The 27,357-nt window shown below is 39.9% G+C and overlaps 1 protein-coding gene across 6 annotated transcripts in view; it reads right to left on the bottom strand.

Annotated features, from left to right (window-relative positions):
- Positions 1-27,357, bottom strand: part of LOC117405963 (tensin-1-like) — a 298,134-nt gene that overhangs the window by 14,059 nt on the left and 256,718 nt on the right. For 4 of the 6 annotated variants that reach the window (XM_059032053.1, XM_059032058.1, XM_059032057.1 and 1 more), the window contains 12 exons: positions 24,278-25,999; positions 19,830-19,913; positions 15,373-15,566; positions 14,669-14,807; positions 10,868-10,963; positions 7,923-8,088; positions 5,994-6,754; positions 5,623-5,709; positions 5,272-5,403; positions 4,798-4,890; positions 3,310-3,387; positions 1,065-1,136 (listed from right to left, as the gene is read on the bottom strand). In XM_059032053.1, coding sequence (XP_058888036.1) covers positions 1,065-1,136; positions 3,310-3,387; positions 4,798-4,890; positions 5,272-5,403; positions 5,623-5,709; positions 5,994-6,754; positions 7,923-8,088; positions 10,868-10,963; positions 14,669-14,807; positions 15,373-15,566; positions 19,830-19,913; positions 24,278-25,999 — 3,624 coding nt within the window. The remainder of the gene's footprint in view (positions 1-1,064; positions 1,137-3,309; positions 3,388-4,797; positions 4,891-5,271; positions 5,404-5,622; positions 5,710-5,993; positions 6,755-7,922; positions 8,089-10,867; positions 10,964-14,668; positions 14,808-15,372; positions 15,567-19,829; positions 19,914-24,277; positions 26,000-27,357) is intronic. The other 2 variants (XM_059032054.1, XM_059032059.1) reach the window with 1 other exon arrangement.

The raw sequence follows: 27,357 nt of genomic DNA, 5'->3' as shown, positions 1-27,357 counted from the left end.
CTAATAGAAGGAAATCAATTAGATAATGCTTTTTATAATGTTACCTAACTTCATTTTTTTTTTAAATAAATTTAGTCGTTGCCAATTATTTTTTATTATTTTCTCCAAATTTGGAATGGCCAATTTTATTTTAAGCTCAGCTCCCCGCTACCACCCCAGCACTGACTAGGGAGGGGCGAAGATAAACACACTCTGTCCTCCGAAGCGTGTGCCGTCAGCCAACCGCTTTTTTTCACACTGCGGACTCACCATGCAGCCACCCAAGAGCTACAGCGTCGGAGGACAACGCAGCTCTCGAGCAGCTTACAGGTAAGCCTGCAGGCGCCCGGCCAGACTACAGGGGTCGCTGGTGCGCGGTGAGCTGAGGACACCCTGGCCGGCCTAAACCCTCCATGTATAAAATCCATTTATAAAATGTGTTTCTTTTAAAACGGCACATATGAGAGTGCCATAGAAAATGAAAGTGCATAACAGATAAGATTTATGAAATTACAATTTATTTACAAGACCTTCACCAAGATGGCAGCATGGTCCACATTTAAACCAGCTGACTATAGCCCTATGTTATGACAACAAAATTATCGCCCCAAAAAAACAGCAGAAAATTACGTAACCCCTTTAGCCCCTGGGTTCACAAATCTGGACATACAATTATGTGTTACATTTTAAAATGACTGTTATAATGTATAATGTTGAATAGTCGTTTGAAATAATTAATGTATTTTTATTTAAAAAAACATATTGTAACTGCAGGTGATACCATGTGTACATTAACTTACACAATAATTGCTGCCACCCAATTTTCAGAATATGTTTGTCTTAGGTTAAGGTCAACAGATTGTTGTTTGTGCATGAGTCTGTTTTATTAGCATATTATACTTCTATTTTAAAAAGTGGAGCACTCATTATAATGACAGTATGCCCTCTAAAGCCAATAGTGCTTAAGAATCTTAAAACTCACACGGCACGGCGGTTTCAGTTATCCTAATGCAAGCTAGTTCCTACACACACATTTGGCATTGGTTGTAATAAACTGGAAGTAAGCCTGCTTGATTCTTCCTTACCTGCTCCCTGCTTGAGAAGCTCTGGGGCCGAATTTGAGGGCGTTGATGTTTCTGGGGTGTCATCATTAGGATCTTAAGCCAAGATGAATACATTAGTTTCCAGAGATCACCAACAAAATGGATACAGTTGGAATCTGGCCTGCATTGTACCACACCAGGTACTCGTATTAAAAGAGTGGTAACTCGTTATTTGAGTGGGCAATCTAAACACTGGACCTTCATTCATTGTGATAGACATATGTTGGTTCTTTTCTTTTTCATAGGTATTATAGTTAACCATAGATTTAAATTTCAATAATTGCTGACCTAATCACTACCAGGACTGTGAGTAAAGGTCTCCACACACCAGATGCAATGTGATTTGTCCTGCGATAAAATGGTACTTTCGCTGAGACACTACCTTTCACACCAGTGGCGAAAGGCACAGGCAATGTGAGAGGCAACTCTCCTCTGATTGTATTATCAGCTGGAAAAAATCACGGTATGGTAGTCCTGTTATACAGCTAATAAAAATGTAGAATACATAATATCTTTCCAGAATACTTATTTCAGTAAACGAATCATACACACCAGCTATATCCCATTCCCTGGAAATGGACTGTGAGATATTCTCCCTCATTGATGTTTATTTATAATTTTTGAGTCCTTTATTGTACAGCTCCAGGTATTTTGATACTGTAAGAATGATCTTTTCTTCTGCCATTGTTTACTGAAGGTGCGCAAGGGAAGCTGTACCTCATTGGTCAGTTCCCTAGCAACAAAATCCCTAGCAACACCAATCCTATTTTTTTCACATTGCTTCACTTCTGCTTCAGTGTCACCCATTGCATCGCAGGCAGTGTAAACAACTCATATAAAAAATACATGTTTTATTTTTTTTGTCGTGGTGCGATGTGTTGTACGACACATTCACTTGTCACATTGCGTATGGTGGTATGGTGTGTAGAGGCCTTAACAGTTTGATTACAGCTAGACTATTGCTAAAAATATGATTGTACACTAATGTTTATCACATTATTTTTGCATGGTATATTTTGCATGCTTCCCTGTGGTTTTACTAAGCATTTACCATAGTTTGTCATGGTTTTTAATATGCTTTAACATAGCTCCCTGGGCTTTGCAATGCTTATCTATGCTTTACTATGCTTTTCCTTTATTACACTTTGCAATGCTTTTACTATGGGATGGGTGCTAGGGAGAAGCAGCAGTTTGTAATCTTTAGCATTTTATTTGAAATATCCTACAATAAATAATTATGACTTATACTTTAATTTGACCAGGACTATATTTTCAAAGTGTGTACTTCATTTTTGAAAATTCCACATTAATATAACTAAATGAGAATCAAACAGTTCAAGAGATCTTGAACTGTGTTATCTTGATCTATTTTTTTTTTTTTTTTTTTAAATAAAGACACCTTATTAATAGAAAGTTAGTGAGGAAAGCTGGGATTAAAGGGTACAGAAGGACCTTTTTATTGTATTGTGTTACATGTTCCCATGTGTTGCTACAACTGTTTACGTTAGGTGTGTGTATTGTTTTAATTTTATTTTTTTTTACATTTTGACCACTTTTTTAATCTTTTAAATTGCATTCCCTGCCGTAAGATGGCTTCACATGTACCTGCATGAACCTCTCAGAACTACATTTCCCATTATCCTCCTGCTCACTGGTAAATCCATCTCAGTTACATATGTGAGCAGGAGGATGATGGGAAATGTAGTTCTGAGAGGTCCATGCAGGTACATGTGAAGCCATCTTGAGTGGTCAAAATGTTAAAAAAAAACAAACTAAAAAACAGCACACACCTTACGTAAACAGTTGTAGCAACACATGGGAACATGTAACACAATAAAATAAAAAAGGTCCTTATGTACCCTTTAAAACATTTTACAATTTCTGCCTCTATAAATGTTTACCAAATCAAAGCATAGCAAAGTCTAAAAAAACACAGTGAAAGCATTGTAAAGTACAGGTAAACACAGTAAAACACAGCACGGTATGGTAAAGCATATTAAAAAAAAAAAAAAAACATGGCAAACCATGGTGATGTAAGGTAAATGCATAGTATAACCTTGGGAAAGTCTTGGGACAAATTCAAAATTACCAAGCAAATTTACTGTGGTAAACTTTTACAAAGGAAATCCAGAATCTTTGGACAAGTACTGTATCCACCTAAGAGCCCAATTGAAGATGCCAATCTCAAAATATGTTGGTGTGGTTCACAGCTTAGAGTGTTTCTCACCTTGTGCTGGGATAACAAGCTTGCAAGGCAGAGCCAATGGTGTGATGGAGTGCTGGTACACCAGTGCAGACAGGCACCCTAGAGACACAGAAAGAAACAGCCTCAGCCCATTGAAAACCAAGGTCCAACATCAGCCACAATGTTGCAGTGACTGTCTATAAGGACTGTAAAGACAAAGGGTTTGACAGGGCTCCTTGTCTACCCCCATTACAATTACATTGATATTGGCCAACATTTGTCTCTGGGAAGCCATTCTTGGCTGCATTCAGTTTTTTGCTGCATTTAGTTGATCTTGAAAGTTTTGGCCTGCTGCTTTTAAAGTGTATTTTGTTTTAGGCCTTGGTTCCTGCCAAGATGCTGACAGATTATTATGTAAAGTAAATAGTGCGTTCTTTAAATTAGGCCATAGCAGATAAGAAAGATTTATAAAAGCTTAACTAAAAACAATACAATTAAAATGACTGCAACACTCCCTCCTCTTCATTTCATGAGACAGTTACTTCCAATAATAATAAACAGCAGCTCCTGCAATGGCTGCCAAAACATGATGTTTTGAAAGTACGGTCAGGAGCCGCTCAGAAGGGATGTTATGCTATCCTGTGGACACCTGCTTGTATAGAAGTATATACAATTAGTTTCTATGAAAGCTCTTTTTAAAATGTCTGCTCTAGTGCACTGGGATCTGTCCTCTAAATCACTGCAGGAAGCAATAAAAAAAAAAAAAAACACATAACAAGTGCTCTGGCTTTTCTGTTCCGTACCACATCATGGATCGTTATTGCTGTGTTACCTGTTTGACAATGTGGGCAATAATCCTTACATTATCAGTGCACTAGAGTGGACATTTTGAAAAGAGCTTTGAAACAGACTTTAAAGTGTAAAACGTTGTTATGATAACAATGAAAAGAAAAATTACCCTGCTACTTACACTTTAAACCAAACACAACAGTACCAAACTGATATTTGTGTGTACAATAGTGTGGTCATTCTTTACTGCACAAGACAGCGATTAGAATCTTATAGGGTACTGATTACCAAGCGGCAGGCTAGATTACTCCAGATTAGCATGTTTTTTTCAGACAAAACGCACCTATTACATCACCAAAAAAATAAAAAAGCATGCCAGGCATTTGATTTAAGGGTTTGTAAACCATCTTGAGTAATTCTTATTCATTTTATAATAATTGGATTAATAACAATTTGAAGTAAAAATTCTTTGAGAATCTTGACCAAAGTGTATTGTGCCAAAGTGTTTCCAAAAGTTAACTGTGTATGGTACATCCTTATAACTTAAAAACAATTACCCTACTTTTTTTCTAAGCATCGGTAGCATTTTCATTTTGTCCCTTACTGTTGTGAAGTTCAATTTTTCATTCGAATACATTGTAATACAATTCCTTCACAAAGTCTATGAATATACTGCTCTGTCCTCCATGTGTTAGTAGTACGCAGAACCCTGGATTTGACAGCCTGTACATCCATACTCACCAAAGTAAGGTTCATTCTGGCACCCTTTAAGCTTCACCCCCTTGGGGCTTGTCTCTATCAGAAAGTGTCTCACCAGCTCAGTGGTTATGTCACCTGCAACAGGAGAGAATAGCACTTAATTTGTGTAACCAAGAAAGGTTTACAAATTTAGCTAACCGCAACCACCATTCATAGTTTGACAGATCCCCTTCCCCCTCGGGTGGTTCACCTGAGCCCCTGGCATATAAACCGACCCTACAATGATGCTTAAATATGTATTGCATATAGCTAAAGTTATTTTCCCATCTCTGTGGATAATAGGGCATTGTATAGCAATATAAAAAAAAATATTGTGAGGGCATGTATGACCAGTTTTACTATGGGACCCCACACTAAAATGTCCCTGTGTTTATGTGCTGTGCGAGTGAGGGAGTCTTCGGTTTCAGGGAGTTATGTGCTGGAGCAGTGTGCATTGCGCTGGCTGGGATACAATACCTTTCTTGTTTTGCTGCACCACGGTGGGGGGAGGAGAAGCTACCTTCATGGCCAGACCATAGGCACCCCTGAACGAGTGGCTGTCTCGGATCACAAAGGCTCCTGGCTCTCGATCGCGCAGCAGGCCAATTGCTGTCAGTGAGGAGACAAGGGAAAGAAGATGGAAAATGGAAAAAAGGCAGCGGAAGCATGTTTTTTAAGTTATATCAAGCATTAAACAGAGCATCATTAATTTCTTAAGTTTCTAGGAACACTATTTCCCCTGTATTAAATAGTATAAATAAGAAGGTGTACACTTGGTAGGCCACATTGCCCTGGCAGTGTGCCGTATCTGAAACTCTTATAACTCACCTTGCTCCCGAGAAATTTCAGGCTTGTACCAGAACTTGGACGTATCCTGCACAAACTTCACATTGGCCCTGGTCTCCGGGCTTCCATCTGTAAAGAGTTTACAATAAAAGCAAATGTTAAAAGACGAATAGGGTTTGGTTTCTCTGGGTGCTGTAAACTTTTTTATGTTCATGTGTCTGCTCCATTGACCTGCTTGTTAACATCCCAGAGCCATTCATTGATTTTTGTTAAGTTTTGGGAAGAATAAACTTCATTCTAATAAACTTCGGGTTGGGGGGGGGGGGGGGGGTTATGACACCAAATTGAATTATATATGGTATAACTGAAGTCTACATCAGCAATTTGACATTCACTCCAACCATGGTCCTTACCATACATAGTGAGCTTGGAGAAGTCTGGCAAAGTATGGGAAAATGCTGCGCTAGGCGTGCTGCCCCCACTGGAAACTGGCGAGGACATCTTTCCATTAAGAGTGCCGTAGGACAACACACCATTGGGGCGCTCCCCGCTGGACATGCGTCTCTTCTCTGGGAGCACAGGCTGAGGGGCTGGGCTGCCCTGGCGGAGCCCCGTGCTCTCTGCATAGCCAGCTGTGGTGATGGGGAAGGTCGGCGTTGAGGGGGGATGGTATCCAGACGAGCTGCTTTGCCGTGACAGTGTGCCATGCCTCTCGTCTGGGCTGGAATAACCGCACATGACGTGTCTCTCCAGACTTGGGCTTCCTGGGGTCATTTGGGTCACCATTGGATGCCTGCCGAGTATGGGACTGTTTGGAGTGCCAGGTTCACTACTGTTTGCAGCGACCACGTTGCGCCCCATAGCTGGGCTCCCCTGGTTGACCATCCTTCTTGCCAGGGCTGGGCTTGGAGGTGTGTTGGTGGCCACCGTTCGGTGGAGGGTGTGGGGGCTTCCTGGCACATTGTGAACACCCATTACGCTAACCTGAGGACCCTCAGGCTGGTAGGGGCTGTAGTCAGGACCCATGTAGCTGCCCGGCACGCCGCCTGCTCCTGGGTAGGAAGGAGTTGGTGTGCGGTAGGTGCTCTCTGATGGCTGTGAGCGGAAACTCGAGTCGACCATTGGGTGTGTGGGGGTGCCCATTTGGACACTGCTGTCAGCAGAGGGGTAACTGCTGTCAGAGAAAGACAAAGAGTCAAATAAAAACCTCTGTGTTAAAACAGCACTAATGGTTGTAAACCTATTTATAAATCGCTGAGTTCCTGTAGGCCAACTAAACACATAATTCAAGAAGATTCAAGGAAACTATTCAATGGAACAAGCTATTTTTCAAAGCAGGGGTGATCGAAAAGTATATAATTTAGTATGTAACTTAAACATTTGTAAGTCTTTAACTTAAATTTCCTTCTTGCATGCATTTAAGATGAAAGAACTGGTCAGCTAAGAAGACAGTCTAATATCATACGAGACATGGGGTCTAAGATATGGTCAGTGGTAGATTTAAATGCAGCCTCTGTAAAGTTGTTGTACTGTATATTACCTGCAGTTTTTTACAATCAATTTGCAGTTACAGTATTTGAAGATTGATACAAGTATCTTTGAGCTTCAGACCTCTGATTTACATTAATTTGTAGGCAGTTTTATGATTTAGTGTGAAGATGTTTTATTATGTCTGCTGGATACTTGAATGCTAAGACGTATTAAATAAAGTTGATGTCTGCCAGATGACTCTCCAGAAATTGAGACACTGTCTCGCTGTGCACCTTTCCCGGGGAAATAAATAAACTGCATCTTGACACTGCATTCCAGTTTACTTCCACTGTTGACTTGGGCGAGCATGACGGCTGTTTTTCAAATTGAAGTCCATAGTCAATAGGGTGCAGTAAACGTGATTTGGACTAGTGTTTTAAATAAAAGCTTTCAATATTTCCATAGTCTTGGAGGGCCGACAAACAGCAGTTGAAGATCAGGAAAAGTATAATAAATGAGAACAAAGGGGATAGGCTGGACTAAAACTTGGGTTTGGCTGCACTATATGATACACACATTATAAAAAAGACAATGCAATCAGTGTCAGTGTCTGGTTTAGTCATCTGTACACTTTAGCCGAACACTGCATTAAACTTTACATTACATTTCCTTTACATTGAAAAATTGATTTTCAATGTGTTTTGCTCATATTTGGACCCAATCTTTTCTGCTAAATGAAAACAAAAATTGTTTAATATTGGGCCAAATTTACAAAGCTTTTTTTTCTATTCATTTAAACATTATTTAAATGAAACAAACTCAATGGATAGTCACAGCATTAGTCTAGTGTCCTCAAAAGGCCAGGAGCTCACCTGTCAACGCTGTGGATGGGGCTGCTGGTGGACAGGGGGGAGGTGAAGGTGTGGGAGGGGGCTGCATGCCTCCCAGGACTGTAGCTTGGTGGCACGGTCGAGCTCTGTTGGCCACCTCCTCCCCCTGTGGCAGTCCGGGCGACAGACTCCACGTAACTCCTGGGTTCTGTGAAAACACAACAAAGAAATCAGGATACAATAGAGAAATCAGTCACCATACCCATTTCACAATGGTACGAAATATCAGAATCAGCACTAGTGTACTACTGTATAAGGACCAATATTTGTACACAATTCTCTGTGTTGATATTGCCGACAATGCTGTGATCTGCTAATGGCTCTGCCTTTACTGGATGCGCCACTCGGGAGCCCCGCCATATACACATTTTGCAGTTTTCCCAGGCTTTATTCTAGAACGTTATTCCAGTCTTTAGTCTAGAACGTTACCATATTATGCAATACACCCAATTCATATAGTAGTCAAATCAAAAAGAATCAAATGCCTGTATATGTTACGTGTAGTTTAATAACATTTTCACACTGTGAGCTGTATGGTTCTTGTTGTATGTGACGTGGCTTTGAGTACCTGAGGTTGTAAAAATTTGAGCCAAGCGATGGGACACAATTTCTAGACAGCCACGTGACAACAGACTGTCACTCAGAGCCTCAGTAAACCTCAGTTAACCCCCTCAGTTAAGGGTGGCAACCTGTCAGTGGTGGGACTGAGGAAATGACAAGATGCCAAGTACAATGTCACCCAGAGTCTCTTACCTTCCTCAGTTTCATGTAAAGGGCTAGTTTCTGCATCTGAGAGCATAAGAGGAATGGGGAGGGGTGATAATGAGTGAAGGACAGATAAGGACAGGAGGTAGAATGAGACAGAACGGGAGGCGTGAAGTACGCATGAAAAGTTCGAGATGGTATTTTGGTTCATAGTTAGAGGGACAGAATGGAGGAGATGAAAAAGAATTGAAAGACAGATACAAGAGAAGAAAATTAGGAAGTCTTTCAGATAAAAAAAAAAGTTTTTTCCCAAACCCATTGCAACAATAAGCAACCTTCTGTCCCCAATATTGGAGGAATCTAAACTTTACAAAGTGCTTATAATATTAGTGGTCTTAATTGGTGCTTTTACTATTATTGGGCTAATTTCTCAAAGCTCTTTCCTCAGCAAGAGAAAACGCACCAAATACATTTACCAAACCCAAAATAAATCTTTTTTTGAGGGGAATGCAAGCACAGTAGAACCTCAAAGTTAGGAACCCCACACTTTCAAACAGACCGGTCAACCACACACAGAACTGAAATCCTGCAAACTTTGATAAACAACATTCTTTTTTGATAGATGAAAATTCAAAAGTAACGTACAAAACTGAAAAGAAAACAACCTGGGAGTGCTTATGACACCTACAATTACATAGCTTACATGTTTCACAGGAGTTTTGTAAAGCCAATAGGTGTTCTTCTTTCAGAAAATAGGAGTTCATTAAAGACTGGAGTAAACTCTTTGCAAATATGGCCCATGGTCCTTTACTGCACAAAAGAACCAATCCACAATAATTTTGCTTTGTTAAATGATGGAAATGGCTGCAATTAACAAGTATTCTGGTTATCTCTTAGCCATACCTACCTCATAATGTGAACTGAAAGAAAACTTTAGTGTTGAAACTAGGCAATGCTCCAAGTCAGACATGTAAATTACTCACAACATTTGCTCAGTTTACCACAAAGCAGTCCTTCATGTTTATAGTTCATACCACATAAATAACCACAGAACGCTGCGTCACCAACTTGACATCCTTCACAGTTATTAGAACACAGTCTGTTAATAACCATAAAGAGCCACACATCAGTTCAAAGCACTGGTGGTATGTCTGAGATTGAACTGATCCTGAGTACACAACAGCTTGGCCAAGGCAAACACGCAAAGAGCAGCACTTGAGTTTATTTAATTTTTTCAAGTTTTAAAAGAAAGGTTTACCAACTCACAGTTTTGTATAGTTTTTCACTGTCTTTCTAGTGTAAAAATAGGAATGCCAATGAAAGATAAGAGTGTAAACAGAGTGGTGCCTGTATATTTATTTTCACAACACAAAAACAAAAATAAAACAAACCAAACTAAATCCTAACTCCACCAAGGATTGCTTAACTAAACTTCTCACAAGTCCTGGCTAAGAAAACCAGACAGCTAAGCCGTTTACCGGTAACAAAACACATATACTTATCAAGCATCAAAATTACAATTACATATATATATATATATATATATATATACACACACACATATATATACACACATATATATATATATATATATATATATATATATATATATATATATATATATATATATATATATATATATATATATACACATATATATATATACTGTATATCTCAGCCTGGCCCCACAGGCTTGCTCCAGGTCTTAACCTTCACACAGACCTCTCTAGACAGCCAGACCTGCTATTTTATACACCTGCTTAATCCCAGGCAGGTGTCCCTCATTAAAATTAGAGCCAGGTGATTCCAATCCTGGCTAATACCAACCCAGTGGCATTCTGGGGGATGTAGACCAAACTACATTTGATTCAAATAGCTGACGATAGTGTATTAAACACAGTTCTCCGTGTAATTTCATGCAATATTTTTTTAACAAGCTCCTGTATGGAATAGAAAATATACTTAAATTAAAAAGCTGCATCCAGGGAAATATGTGAGGCACAGATTCTGCTCACCAATGTGATTCTCCCAGTTATTCTGTTTTTAGATTTGAATAAAGGCAAAGGTAGATTCCAACATGAGTGATATAAAGGTGATACATGTTGTGCATCTTTTAAACTCGTGTTGTATAAAATGCATTAAGTAATTTTGATGTGACAGTATATATCAAAGCACACCATGTGGAGAGGTGTCAGTGGAGTTGCTCATCATGTTACACTCACCTTGTCCAGACTGCTGCAGTAGGATCTCAGCTGGGTTGTGGGGCTTTAGTCCCAGGGCTGACAGGGGGGTTTTCGCGAGGCCAGGGGGTGAGCGAGCTAGGGGGGGAAGAGGAGGAGGGAAGGGAGATAAAACACAAAGGTCAACAACCTACCCACCAGTCAACTCGTATCATATAGATGGAGTATCATAAAGATACAATACAGTAATTAAGTTGGTGCTACCACTGTTAAGCCAAGCCATCTCTATTGGTGTGTACAGTACATTATGCACTTGGTGATTGTTTATAACAGTTTTGCTGTTCAGCATGCTCTGTGACTTGAACATGCAATGCACCTGTTTGAAACTATTTGCTGTTATTATTGCTTTGATACAATATATGTCATGCAGATACATTCAACACAATTCACACTCCCTCAAAAGCTTTCTGCTCAACAGGGTCTCTTAGAACATAGACTTTCAAACAGTTAGGTTTAGGTTTAATTCAATAATCTCTCCATAATCTGAGACTGTTACTTTCCATCTGCATGCGACGTTAGACATGAAACATGCGAGGAGGTTTGGGAGGAGGGAGGACAAATGAAGGACAGGGAGTAGCTGTTTCGTGCATCCTCCACTTACCAAAGAATCCCAATCAATTCTTTGTTTTGCAAACAAATGCCACAAAACTTAACAGCATTTGTCTTGCTTTAGACGGGTTCCTGAAAACACCCGTGCTTCACTGCAGGAGGAGGGAGCCGCAATAAAACAAATGTTGAATTCATTCTGCCAGTTTTCAGTTCCTCTTAGACTTTTGTTTTCAAGAAAGCCTCTGTCCAGTGCAAAGTAGCACTTAATTACAAACAACTACTGAGTTTTTTTGTCACATAGTTATTTAGTATGAGCCAGGTGATAAAATATGCTTAACTTGTAATTCAATAGGAACAACAATGCAAAGTTTTGGGTCTGCCCTCTAGAGTTGAAACTAGAAAATCGACCAGACCTCAAGGCTGGGTGACTGCCTTGGCACTGACTCCCAGAAGGGTCTGTTTCAAAGCTTGCGTAGGAGTGGGCAAAAGTTAACTAAAATCTCAGGAAAGAAGGAATGCTGAGAACCTTCTATATATACAGTAGAAGATAATTAGGCATATTGTCATTAGAGAGTTATTTAAACCTTTTTACTCTGGATATACCAGCAGGTATAGTTATTACTTTTTTGTAGCATACATAATCTTGTTTTCATCATTTGGGTTTCCATGGTTTATATTATATATATATATATATATATATATATATATATATATATATATATATATATATATATATATATATATATATATATATATACATAGGAAATATTTTATTGACTTCCTGGTGCAACATGAATTATAACACTAAGATTGTATCCTCAGTACTGAAAGGTCCCTATTTTAATATCAGCATTGAAGTCAGTTTTTTTATAACTGGATAGACACCTTTGTTTTTCAGTCAGATATAGTAATTTACTGGTATATTTCTCCACTATCAACAGTATATTAGCAAGACTTCTAAGCAGCTTTCTTTTAATGACATTTTTCAGCTGTAAATTCTAGGAGGATTTCCTTCCCACAGCAATTTTTAAGGTAATGCATTCAACACCCATACAGTGATTTCTCATTTAGACAGAAAACTAGTGGGTAAACTGTTCAGCTGGGCATATTCTAGAAGTCCATAGAAGAGACAGAACAGAGGCTTTCATGAAAGAAAAAACAGAGAAGGAATTCCAATGAATCTGAAGGTTGAAGAATGTTATGTCTATTAGCCAACATGAGCTATTACTGAGAATTTGTCTTTTTTGTAAAAATGTGCAGTAATTTCAATCTAATGACATTCTGTTGATTTAACTACACTAACAATTGCACTGTTAGAACTGTTTCTTTACTTTAATTCAGTCTGCTATACAATGCAGTCTGCTATGTCTGTGATATAAGCCTGCTACCCACCCCAGCTGCATTCTTACCTGGACACTGCTCTCCCTTACCAAAAGTTTTTCATTGACAATAGCTCTGTACTGTAGAGCAATGATAGCAATATTTTGGAAAATAATATAGCTCTATGAAATGACGAAAACAAGGGCAGCCGTGATGGCAGAATGGTGCAACAATGGTATAATTTTCATAATTTGATATACCCATGGTATTAAAATGATATGAACCAACACACACTGGTAATCTACTACAGTACCCTATTAGTAACAGTGCGTTACCGGGGGCTCCCGAGTGGCGCATCCAGTAAAGGCGCTCCTCGCAGGATGTGCCCTATAGCCTGGAGATCGCAGGTTCGAATCCAGGCTATGTCACAGCTGACCGTGACCGAGAGTTCCTAGGGGGCGGCGCACAATTGGCTGAGTGCTGCCCGGGCTGGGAGGGCTTAGGTCGGCAGGGGAATCCACAGCTCACCGCGCATCAGCGACCCCTGTGGCCGATAGGGCGCCTGTGGCTCTGCAGCGGAGCCGCCAGATCTGTGTTGTCCTCCGGCACTATAGGTCTGGTGGCATTGCTGTGGATCTGCAGTGCGAAAAATGACGGCTTGGAAGGAGCACGTTTCGGAGGACGCGTGTTCCAGCCTCCGTTTCCAGAGTCGGCGGGGGGGTTGCGAGCGGTGAGCCGGGGATATAGATAATAATTGGGCATGCTAAATTGGGGTGAAAACCGGGGTAAAAATAATTGGACTAAATTTTTAAAAAAAATTAAAAAAAAAAAACTGTGCGTTACCATATCAGGTTCACTGTGCAATATTTCTTCCACCTCCATTGGGTTGGCATATATTGAGGTAAATTTGCACAGTAATTTGTAATGTATTTCCAATCACGTGCCATGCATAGTGCTTTACCATCCTTGCTTGTGGTTTACCATGCTTCAACTATGATATATCTGTATATCCGTTAACTTGTATAAGAGAAAGGCTGCTTTATGCATCCCCTTCCCCTTGTTGTATTGTGCTTAACATGGTCCTGTTCTCCTTCTAAAGGCTCTGCTCCAACACCAAAAGCTATGCCTCACTCACTGGAATATCCTCACAGGTCAGATTCAAATGGGTCAGGCGTCATTATTGGCTAACAGACATACATTTAAGTTAAAGTGCAGTTTTAACACTGCCGCTGAAATGGCAAATACGCATGTTTTATTTTTAGAAGCATAAAAACCCACCACCGAAAGAGAAAGAGAGAAGACTACAGTCATTAAGAAAATACATCTCAAAAATTACAGATCCTACATTTACAACAGTTACATTCGCTTAAAAAGAAATCATGAAAGGTACAGTACAACATCTACATATTTCTGAACCACAGCAGCACTATATTAAAAGCTTTCCATCTAACCAAGGGAAACATAAAATGCCATTTGATGAACCCTACAGTAACTACAGTTCAAATATCAGTAAACCTGGATTAATATTCGTGATGCATCAAACACATATTGATATTAGCGACTCTGTATCTGTTTATAAACAAGCCATCCCTATTCATGTTAAATGTATGTTTGGGGTTCAAAATGAAGAATTGTAATTCTTACATTTTTACTGGTATGCAATTACTCAAGTGTTTCCAAATCTGATATCTATTATATCTAGTTCTGTGTATTGAATAACCTGTGTTTAAAATCCCAAGTTGCAAGAATAATAAGAAGAAGAAACGTCAACAGTATATACTACTACAGTATTAACTACAGTGAAGGGTTTTTATGTTCATTTCAAAACAATGTAGAAGACAGACAGTATTTGCCAAATTTACTAACTGACGGTTTTTGAACAGCGCCCTCTACCTTCAGGAAGGGTGAACTTACTCAGGTTGTAGTAAGGGGTTTGTGGTGAGACGGGAAAAGCTGGGGTTTGGGGGAAAACCTCACCACCACTGCTGGTCGTGGGACTTAGAGGAGTCCCGTCCATTTCTTCAAATGCTTCCCGATAACTGTGCATGTGAAGCTTCAGACAGAGAGAGAGAGAGAGAGAGAGAGAGAGAGAGAGAGAGAGAGATAGTAAGATATAAGCTTTCACTTTGTCATTAAGATGGTTTTGTTTTACATACAGGATTTACCCTTACAGAAGAGTTTGAAGAATTCCTTTGGGATACCATTATAATACTAGTATATTAACTTAGCACAACCATTAGCAGAATTCACAGGCAACAACAAAACAATGTATTTGATAAAAACAAAGTGGTAGGGTAGGGTAGAGCTACTACAGTGGTAGCCATTGATAACACAGTTTTAACACTGTTTTGACATGACTATGGTAACACAATAGTATGAAACAACACATACGCTACAATGAAATACCATGGTACCATATCGGAAATGGTGTGTCCGTGCTGCTACTTGTGAAGCAAAGCTTTGTAAGCGTCTTCTCAATGTAATGCACAAATATGAACTATTATTCTGTTTTTTAAACTTAGCAGAGAATATCTAATAAGAAAATTAATTCAAGTAGACAAATGTTTTCATCATCAGTGTAGTTTCTTTTCTGTTCAGTTACACTGACGAGTGTGTACCTCCTTTGGTCTTCCCCCCGGGTTAGCGGCGATGGAGTTCACCACCTCGGGAGAGACGCAGCGAATCGGGGAGCGGACAGTGCTGCCGTGGCCGGAGCCTGTATCCTGCCCGTTCTCATACTGTCCCTCGCTGGTCGTTCGACGCCTCACGGGAGCGGACGATTCGTCAGGAGACATTCCGCGGGATCTTACACCTAAAGAACAGGGAACGGTTTGAGAACCCACATGTGGAGGGTGCCTATCTTTACTGTTGCACATACAAATGAAAAGACCAACAAGCACAAGAACATACTGTATTAAAGAGGTGGCCGCATGTTCATTTCAAAGCATTTTACTCAATGGTGGACATTTTCACTCAATGTGTAATGTAGTTGCCTTCTGTGAGGTGGAACCTATCTGAATAAAATAACTTAATTTTAAGAGAGATGGGTAACCAAGCTAATTCCTGGACTTGATGGCCTATGAGGGCAGGTTAAAATAATTAAGCCTCTTCAACCTAGACTGATAAAAGTAAAATTATTTGAAGTTTATAAAATCCAAAATGAGTGCAAGTTCATCCAAGTCACTATTTCAAATTTAGCACAGTGCTTTGAATTTTTCATAGTGTCTAAAACACTATGAAAAATCCCCCAAAACGTTTAAGTCTGATAAAAATTAGGGGGGAAGATGGGGGAAATAGTGAACTAGCTTTATAGTTTTATGAATCAAACTATAATAAACTTCTATAAAGTCCATTGCCTGTACAGTAAGGTCACAATGCTTTCTGAATATGTTGAGATATTAACCAGAATGATTCAGACACCAAACTCAAAGCACTCAAATGAAAAATATACATGTACAAAAGAACACCACACCCAGCAATGCACACGCAACCCCCCACCCACATAAACAACACATGCACACAGATCAAAATATCCACAGATGCAACCATCTAAACATGCACACGCACCACTGAAGGGTGGGAGTGTTAGTTCTAGTCTTTGGAAAAATCAGCATCAGAAATATTTACAAGATCTAGGCGTTTCACATCAGAGCTGACTCACGGCCCCTGAGATGTGAAATATTCACAGCTGTGAGAGCCCCTGAACATAGCAGGCTTGTTTACTCAAAGCTGACAGCTAAATGCTAAAGCATGTGAATGTGACACTTTCTAAAGCAGAACAGAGCCATGCTACCTTTTACCATAAAAGTGCAAGTCCTCTAAACTCTGTTTTGTCTTACTGAAAATGGAGCCTGATGCTGTAATCGATTGTAGGTGTAGAACGAATGCTTATTTTCCAGAGTCTAGTAGTGAAGGTAAAAAATATACTTTGCTGTGTGTGTGCAATATTTTAATTTGCTTTGAATTTTTTTATAACTATTCGGTGATACCTCTACTAGATTTTCACTAGGACAGTTCAGGTTTTTATCTCAAATTGTGATTTACTACTCAATATGATTCTAAAAACAGTAAGAAACAACTGAAGACTACAGACAAGCCCCAACATTAAATGTTAGAATTGTTTATTTCTGGTTTGGTAACTTTATTGGGTGTATTTTTTCTTTTTGTGCTAATTTGGAGTAAATAGATTGGCGTATTTAGCCCAACGTGTCTTTAACACAGGTTTAGTGACACATGCTAACATCGTGTACTTATTAGTTTAACTGAATGACATCCCTTGTTGTTGGATCACAAACATCATATGTTGCACTGGAACTGAAACCATGATTATATGAACAACAGCAGATTCTGGTGACTCAATAGGTTGGGCCAGAAGGTTGCGTTTTTACACAAGGTTAGGGAGCAGTGCTATTTGTGCTGAAGAGTAAAGTGAACTAACTCCATCTACAGTGCCAGGCCTCACCAGCTCAGTGTGTGGGGATACTGCTGTGTTGTTTAGGAACACCTTGTGAATGGTTACCATGGCAAGAGTAAAGGCAAAGTACAGCTATCTGAACCCTCATTTTCCTGTTCATTGCATTTGTTGTGCTTTACAGTACTTTTCTGTCATTTATCATGCTTTACCGTATGTTTTATCATGCATTCATTAAGTTTTCCTTCACTTTTAACTGTATATGGCAGAGGTATGATAAGCATTGTGTTGCATCTATCACCAGTCTACCTTGTGTGGCATGTTGGGTAGCTGTGCTGTTCATGGGTAACTTGGTCCTTTCTGTCCTTATACATTACAGTCCATATATGGCAACAGTTATGAAACTATCAATGAACAGCTTTACCAACAGTTAAATTATTCTTCTAAGTAGTTTTAAACCACCATGGTTTTGATGAAAATTTGCCTTTGCCTTGCACTTTCTTCAAAACCGGACCCGATGTTTGCTATAAATAAAAAGCAAACAAAACACAATGAAGACAAGTCTGTGCTCTTTTGTTCACTTTAACGGTCAATCCTCCCATAGTGTACTGAACAGGAGCATGAAACACACAAACCAGATGTCGGAACATTTTGCCAGTTTCCAGCTACAGATGTCAAACATTAGGCTGCGTTGCCATGACAACGTGGATGACTAATTCGCCCCAGCTGGTTGAGCAGGGAATCCCAGGATGGAAGGAGCTCTCGTCAATTGGCAAAGCAGAGATATAAGGGAGGCAAAAGGAAACACACACACACACACATACACATACATACACTCCTTGATGGCTCTCCCTTTCAATCTCCCTCTGTATTGATTGCACACAACAGTTTCACATTACAGGGGCTACCCAGCAAAATCAGAACTCCCAATGCTGTCAGTCCCCCTCTCTTTCAAAGGCACCCGATTCATTTATGGCCATATACTGGCCCTCTGAATAGACAAAAGAGAAGGTATGAATTTCCTGAGCTGCCAGGCCCTCACCTTCTATGGACACTAAGTATCCCTGACTTGTAGATAGACAGACAGAAGGCTTCAGTCTCCAGTACAGTACTTCCCTCACATGTCAAATTAATCAGCAAATTAAAAGTTTAAAAAGTAAAGAGAACCTACTGCAGCCAGCCTTGAAAGATAGCACTGTCTCGCTGTCTTTGTTCTGTAAATATGAAATGAATATGTTGGAAGAGAGGAGTTTGACTCTGCAAGTTTTGAATTCCTGAAAACAGTGTTTCCTTTTTTGTGCTTCTTATAATTTTTTTTCCAAAAATGTTTGCCTGTTTCTGCTCTGAATGGAAAAAAAGAGGCAATTGTTCTGCTACAGTACCAAGTGCAAGATTTATTCATGTCTTTAAGGCTTTTTTGGATTCTTTGAGAATGGTTTGCTGTTTTCCAAAGAGGTACCCATACTAGGATTCGGAAAGTGAAAAGACAGTACTTATATAGTTCAGCTCTCCAGCACTGGGCCTCTGTAGTCACTTATTCCTTGCAGGAAAGTTAGAGAAAATGCCCTAAAGAAAACCTGGCAGTTTCATTATCAGTAATGGCATCACAAGTAACCATTTAAAACACCATTATTTCAGCTTTCCAGCATTGGCCTTCTGTATCGTCACACTTCCTTGCAGGAATGACATCACAATGGATTTAGATCAGCTCAACTGGACTAATGGGGGTTGCTTAATTACTTATGTTTGTTGAAAAGCCCTTGAAACAATCTTTGTGATACTAACTGTATTGGTCTAGCTTTTTTGTATACTCCAACACCTACAGTACCCTGGATATCCTTCTCCATCACCTTTTTTTTATCATCAACTACAACTGACCTCCCCACATAACATCAAAACTACATTAAGTGTTGATATATTACAAAATCTATATGATTTCTTATGCAATTGCTTGTTAAGAGCCTTACAATTACCAACATTTAAGCTGTCCAGCAGCACTGTCACTCTGCATGACCACTGATCTTCTTCAAAAAAAAACCTTCAAATCAGTGTCGTTTCACAAAATATTCCATGTGGGAAATATTTTGTTCCTTTAGTATGCGGATGGAGCCCATGCAAAACAAACAAAATATTTAAAGTACATGCTCATGAGAAAGACAAAATGAAGAGACAGGAAGATAAAGAGATGAAATAGAGACAAGAGAACAAAATATAACTAGGGTGAAGGTTAAACATAAAGACAATAGAAGGATTAGTGAAATGGGGTCAACTGAGGAAAAAATAGGAAATCTGACTATTCAAAAAACAGCTAATCTGTCATATGTATAGGGATGGGCTACAACCATTTATAACATAACACTGTCAGTAGGGTGTCTGCCAACCATTAATTGATGTGACAAGTCAGCAAGGTGTTTACATAATTCCTTCAAAAGTCTATTCTCAGCACTGCCCATAGATTCATCACTTTCTTGCATCCAATCCCTGTTTACACATTTATATGTAGTTCTAACTTGGCTGGTATAGTGACTATAGATAGATAGATAGATAGATAGATAGATAGATAGATAGATAGAGAGTTTAGGAGAGAAAGAGATGATGGAAGACACACAGATAGGTGCCAGGACAGAGGGGAAAAGTCAAGCAGAGAGGTCAAAATGGACAAACCGGAGAAGGAGTAAGAACGGAGGCGATGGAGAGGTTGTCGAGGGTTCATGCTTTGACAGATGCCATTGATCCGAGCGTTGTACTCTGGGGGGTTAGGGAGTGTGGCAATAGAAGAATGAGAAGGACATGGAGAGGAAGGGGTGAAGTTAGGATGGTCCGAGTTGGAGGGATGAATGGAGAAAAGAAAAGAAAAACAGAAAGGGAAAAGAGCAGAATTATTTTAAGCAGGATGACGAAATAACAGAACCTGTAAAAATACCATACAATCGGGGACTGTGTGATCTGATTTGAGGAACTGCAAAACAAGTGGAAAATACTTTTGGTTGATTAATAAAACTGCTTTGCAGAAATAATCATTGTATGGTATAAATGGGTATAAAATGGTATAGGCCTACTTATTACCCATTCAAATGTGTTGTATCGTTATCACTTTTTATGCTTTAACATACCTCTCTGGGCTTTACTATGCTTTATTACACTATGCTATGCTTTCACTGTGGTAAAGCTTTATATATATATATATATATATATATATATATATATATATATATATATACTGTATATATATATATATATCTTTATCATTTCCTGGTTAATATTACATGACCAAAATACCATATATGATCACGGAACAAGTGATACACATTTAGTATTACTTAGTGGAACACCTTTAACTGGTTATGGTCCTGTCTGATATTAAAACAGATCTTGAAGTCCTTATAAATGTGATGTTAATCCAGCTCTACACATGTATGTTTGAAGTATTGTCAATAAATATGTTAAGGGTCAAATACAAAAACACTGATTTTTTTTATCTGTTGTAATTGGAAGTGACTATCAAGTGAAAAGCTAGTGTGTTTTTCTTTGTCCGCAGTAACATCAGTGCACAGTGTCATGTATCTTGTTTCCCCTCAGACACTTTATCAATAGAACACTTAGCCAGACCTTATCAAAACTTCCCCTTGCAGCCTGATGTATTGCCTTGCTAGAAGTGTGTGTTTCGTTTAGACCGTTTACACAAGTTTTTCAGGATATTACTACATTTGTTTGGTGTAGATAAATATATATTGTAACAGAGAAAAGACAACGTAGTCCTGTGGAGCTACATGACGATGTTTCCCAGAAGCCCACGGGGCCAGGGGTTTTTAATTGTGGTGCTCGGGCCAGTTCCTCTGCTGCCAGTTGTCGCTCCACCAATGACACAAAGTCGTCAATAGTGGAGGGGTCGTTCTGACCTATCCATTTCCATAAAGGCCCTGGAATGGCCCTCATATAGTAAACCATTACTATTAATTCGATGATGCAATAACCATTATTAACATCTGGACCTAACCAGCGTTGTGCGAGGTCAATGAGGTCGAACATTTGCGAATGATATTTCCGGGCTCAGATGGTGGTGGTCACCCCAGCCTGAGGCAGGAAGTCGTAGTAGGCCTTCTGGGCATGCCCTGTCAAGAACAGAGCCAATATTCTGACCCACTTATCCCGGGACCATGCTTCCCGGCTCGTAGTCCTCTCAAAAGTTAACAGGAACGCATCTATGTCGTCTTCACTGGACATCTTATTCAACACCTAGGTTGAACAAATGGTACTCTGGGCAGGGATTTTGCTGCCCCCTTTCTCCAGACTCCTCATGATAACCAGACGCTCTTCTCTGGCTTCCATGAGTTGAGCTTCGAGCTGAGGGTTCGTTTCTTGTTGCACCTGTATGGCAGCTTTTGGTGAAGCTCCTGCATCTTCTGAGTGTTGTCTTGCTGGGCTGCAGTAGCATTCACCAGTGCAGAAACCAATGCATCATTGTCTGCCATTATTCACCGTGGTCAATCTTTCACTGTACTGATAAGCTGGGGTCACTGTAGCTTTAATCTTCAGTCTGCATCCCACTGCTGCCACCATATGTGAAAGATGTGACTCCTCACTGCCCATTTTCACTTTAAAAAGGTTTGTTGCCCCTTTAAAACTTGACCCAGAAATGTAACCTGCAGGTTCTAATCGCAAATGCACACTTTTATTTACAGGGATCAAAAAAATTAAACAAAACAAAAACCTAACTCCTATTTGGAGCGCTTACTACACACTTTATCTCTTTCCAAACCTCACTAACACGCTGGACGGCTACACCGTTTATCAGCACAAAACACACTTTTACTTTATTTATTTTTAGAGCGACACAAACATAAACGCAGTACCACTTCTTCATTGATTTCGGGTCGTCTCTCAACGGGCTTTTCACTCTGCAGCCCTGTGAACCGGGTTTCCTCGGCTTTTGTACAGGGCTTAATTTGTTCCAGGTGTTTCAAATTTACAATTAAAAACCCCTGGTCCCGTGGCCTCCTGTAGCTCCCCAGGACTATGTTCTATCTTTTCTCTGTTACACAATCTATCTATCTATCTGTCTATCTATCTATCTATCTATGCCGCTTTGCTGCTGAATGCTATCATTTACAGTATATTGGCTTTACAGTATGTAGGTACCTTACAAATAGTTTGCCAGCTTATTCAATTGACACTAAGTAGTTCAATTAGCACAAGAGGAATCATTTTTAGTTAAAATAATATATAGCAAATACAATTAAATAATGCATACAATTTGTCTTTGTCAATACTGAGCAAAGGTTATGTACTTTAGATTTACTTGGAAATCTAAACTTTACTTTTACATGCTTGAAGTGTAAAACTATGGATACCGAAATGTATATTACCTGTCTGAATAATTGTGGGTGCCGCTGTATAACCTATATAAACTGTATTGTTGCATTATTCAAGAGTAAGGAAGAAAACAGAGATTTAATAATACTACAGAAAACCATTTATGGTAATCAGATATGTCAAACTTTTTTTTTTTTTAAATAAGGGGAATACTTCTTTAAAATGCACAATTAACTTGCCAGAGATCAGAAGCACAAACAAGCATGTTCTTGCAAAATATGTTGCCCCTGTATGCAACTGGACTTGTTAAATATGTAACAAAACTGATACTTGGAACCAATGTTATGTTTGAGTTTATATTATTCATACAGTAAAGTCTTAAGTTTTAGGTTTTTTTTTATTCCAGTTTTATGATTATGATGATGGGCCCAATGGGCCTTCTGCTGTACAGATTTTTTTTAATACAATAAAAGCAGGCAAATCTTTATATTGCAAAAGGAATTGGGCTAATGTATGAAATCTAAAACTGTAAAATGTTTTTCCAACACTAAAATAAATGCAAGGATATTAATGGGTCCCAAATCAATAGCAGACTGGTGCCTAAAACAAGGTTATAAGCAAAACAATATTTATTGATATTCTTTTATATATGTATTATAAGTATACGTATTCAATGCCAATATCAATTTAGTCAGAGAGGTTAATATGATAGTTTACTGTAACATCTGTAATGGGGCCTAATTCCATAGAAGTGGGACTAGAAACATGGAAAAAAACATGAACTAATGGGTGAATTTTGATGGATGTTCATTCCTTCTATTATAAATATTATAAACGCTTATGGTTTGATTTATTTAAAAAAAACAAAAACAAAAACAAAAACAGAAACTACAAAGCACAAACAGCAATGATTAACAGCAAATGCCAATGTGAATGCACCACAAGCGAGAACATCCCTTAGGTTACTGGTACCACCAACAACAAAATAAATAAATACAATAAAAAAACCAAACTATTTTCAACATATAGAGAAGAAACAGACCACCACTGACAAAGAACCAAGACTTGTATCAAACCATAAGCTGATACAAGGTTTTAAAGGAATACAAAAGTGCAGGGAACTGGAGTTTTGCACAAACACAGACATGGATAGTCCTTCATGAACTAAGAAAATACAGTTTATTCACGATTAACCTTATTGACCCCCACGTTCCCGCCTGTACAAGTCTTACCCTAACCTTGCTGCAAATACATAATTATGAGTGTTGCAGGATCATGTGTTGTGAGAATGGGTTCTTGGTTTAATACGTGGTTCAGTTGCACTCTGTAAGATGGGGTCAAGGAAGGGTCATTGTGAATGATGTCCATTGTGTAACACAAACACACACAGACATACAGAGGCACTCATACATATATTAATGTGTAGATAATACAGCAGCGAATGAGAAGAGACACAGAGATACAAAGAATACAAAACATAACTAAATAAAATAGATATGGTTTTGTATTTACAGGAAACAGGAAAGAAAGAATAAACACAATATAACCAAACAACTAGGTAATACAACATTTCTCAAGTACCTCCCCGCCCCCCCCCCCCCCCCAAAAAAAAAAAAATAGGAGTTAATTAAAGACTGGAGTAAACACTTTGAAAATTGTGTCCTCCAAGGCGCTCTCATGAATGGAATGTGGTTATATTTGATCAATATGTGTACAAGCTTATACTCAATGCAGTATTATTAATGAATATTTGTTTTCTAGATTTCAAAATTCCTAACTAAAGCAAGGATGGTACTTACCAGCCACACGGTGGGCCACAATCCCCTCCAGGTTATAGCGTTCCTCATCTGGCTCTACTGCCTTGGGTAAGGCAGGTGACTGGGCGTTTAGAGGGGGGAGAGGGGAGGACGAGGTACTGCCCCCACCCATGCTCTGGCTGCGAGGGGGTCCCTGGGGGCATGGGGAGATGTGGTAATCAAGCTCCTGGAGGTCAGGGGAGTAGGCCGGGGATGCTGTGTTTACAGGGTAAGTGTTGAGAGGTCTCAGTTGCAGTTGGCCAAATGCGTTGGATGGTTCTGTTGTGTAGGAAGGGACTGCATTGTGTGCTGGGTAAGCATTAGTCGGCCTCTGTTGCACTTGATTGAAGGAGTTGTAAGGTTCTGTTGGGTGGGATGGGACGGCAGGGCTAGCTTGGTAAGTGTTGGTAGACCTCTGTGGCCCCTGACTGAATGTGGGAGATGGTTCTGTTGAATAAGCCTGTGCCACAGTGCTCACCGGATAGGTATTGGAGGGATGTGCTCGACCTAATGTGGCAGACTGATCTGGTATGTAAGATGGGCCTGCAGTGCTTGGTGGGTAAGCATTGGAAGGCCTTTGTTGCATTTGACCGAATGTGGCAGACGGGTCTTCTGCATAGGATGGAACATACGTATCTGCTTGGAAAGTGTTGAGGGATCTGGTTGGTGCCTGAGCAAAGATGACAGGCTGAGTGGTGACCACACTGTTTCCCCCCACCGAGACTGAAGCAGAGGACAGGGGGGCACTGTACGACTTGGGCACCTGGGTCAAGGCCGGGTCCAGGTCGAGCATGAGCATGTTAAGCGCCTCAATAGACTGTTCGATCTCCTGCTGGGAAGCCGTGTCTGGGAACTCAGGCAGACTGTGGCTCTGCAGAACTGGGTTCAATTGGGCTGCCTCTGGGACCACCTCGTCCGGTTGCCCCTGCTGTTGCCAAACGTTTAGACCCCTCTGCACTGCATCTCTACTGCTTGTGCTTCTGGCTGGAGCTCTAGGCATTAGCTTAGGGGCAACATCATAGCTGGGAACAGTGGCAGAACCAAAGGACTGTGAGCGGTAAATGCCACCATTTTGGTTGGCATAGCTCTGCGGCGAAACCACGGAAGTGTCCATAAGGCGTTCTTGCGCCGAGGACGAGCTTCGAATCCGATGCCCAGGCATCTCTGCCACCTTCTCTAGCATGGTCTTCTCCAGATATGGACCTTCTTGTCCGTTTATAACCGTCTCGGTTTGAAAGTAGAGTTCTGCCGGCGTTGCTCGGCCTTCAAAGGAAGACAATGTTCCTAAGCTGTCCACGCTGTTAGCTTCCTGGCTGTTAGGCAGTTCATCGTCCAGGATGTCAGTCTCCCGCTCCACACTGTGCCCATTCACGTGAACTTGTGCCGGCACTAGATGCCGCATTCCTCCTCCACCCCCTCCTGCCGCTGCCACCAGTAAAGCTTGCCGATGCATGGGCGCCTCCAAGCCACTCAGAAGTTGATCTAGTTCTTTCTTCTCCTCTGGGCTCAGAGGTTGGGTGACCGTTGCAGCCTGCTGTCCAGGGTCATCAGTCCGGTCAGTTTTAATGGAGGCGGTAGAGTTTCCTGAGTCACTGCTTACCGACAGAGCGTGATCAACTGCTGGGAGGCCGTTGGCACTGACCGCACCCCCACACCCGACAATAGAATCCTTCTTGCGAACCTTGGCGTAAAGACTACCGTCAAGTGGACCTTGTGTGTGAAGTTCTGAAAATGAAGAAAAGACAAACAGAAAATGATTTGTTCCATCATTTTTTTTTGTTTATAAAAACAGCTGAATAAGCATACTACAAACTCTCAACATATGTCGTGCAGTTTTTGCAGGATAAACAGGATAGCATGTGCTCTGAACATCCCATATAGACAAAAAACTGCGCAGCTATGCAGTTTTTATTCCTAAAGATACAGTGTTCCTCAGTTACACTAAAATGTAACTCCTTGGTGTATGTCTAGTGTTTACTACACCTTTTCCATTGTTTAGTCTTCAGTGTTTTCTTCCAGAAAACATGTTGTTGACAGTATCCAAGTTTTTGCAGCAGAGACACAGGATTCCTTCCCCCTTGAAACCTGCTTGCCACTATGTTATAAATGACAAGCTGTTACAGCTCATGTGATATAGCTGATGACGTTTTACGAGAAAATGTTTTATTTTACTATGGGCATGTCCGGCAACAACCTTTCTTAATGTTCTTGCCACGCTGCTTGACTTGATTGAGGATACCTTGTGACATGCAGAATGAATATGATTGGCTGGTCAAACACATGTGTCTGGAAACATTTTCATATTGTATTCTGATTGGTCACTACTAGGGGTAGCAGCGAATAGTCGACTAGTAATAGTAAAGTGACAGCTGACCTGTCGACTAATAGCATGTCATGTGATTATAAAGTAATTGTGAAGTGTGTAATTTCAGATGGAAGGTAGTACAGTTGTGGTTGCAATCCATAAAAATATAAATTTATAACATTAATAACTATTGCACAAACAGCAAAGGGTTACAAAACAGAATGTTAACAAATACAACATCAAGATGAAATATATGACTTATTAATATATTTTTAAAGTTGCGACTAGTCAACCTATTCCCCTATTTTTACTTCAGCTATTCGACTCAGTCAATTTAGCAGTCGTTCTACCCCTAGTCGCCTCTATTCTGCATGATACTCTGATTGGCAGAATAGACAATCGAAATGGGTAGAGTTTAGTTTTGCATGGCATGCAGAGAGTATTCTGTGGATTGAAATAAAATGGTGTATAGACCTTGTATTGCAACGTACATGGAAAGGAATGGACGGAAAAACCCCTATTAAATAACAGCAGACTCATTTGCAATTTATTTTCAGACCAAAAGCACACCCATTGATTGAAAACACCTTCAGTCATGGGGATTAAGTGCTGACTAAACAGCACAGAGGGGTATGCCAACTCTCTCAAACACACACGGCATCACTAAAACCTTCCATCGGAAACTCCAGGCTGCTCAATTATTTAAATGATGCCATTTATGTCTCAACCCAGCCTCGTAATTTTGGTTAACGGGTACAGGCATAATGGTGGGTTCCTA

Source organism: Acipenser ruthenus, chromosome 10 (assembly GCF_902713425.1).
Source record: "Acipenser ruthenus chromosome 10, fAciRut3.2 maternal haplotype, whole genome shotgun sequence".
NCBI classification, from domain to species: domain Eukaryota; kingdom Metazoa; phylum Chordata; class Actinopteri; order Acipenseriformes; family Acipenseridae; genus Acipenser; species Acipenser ruthenus.
This window is presented reverse-complemented; position numbering and strand designations above follow the sequence as displayed.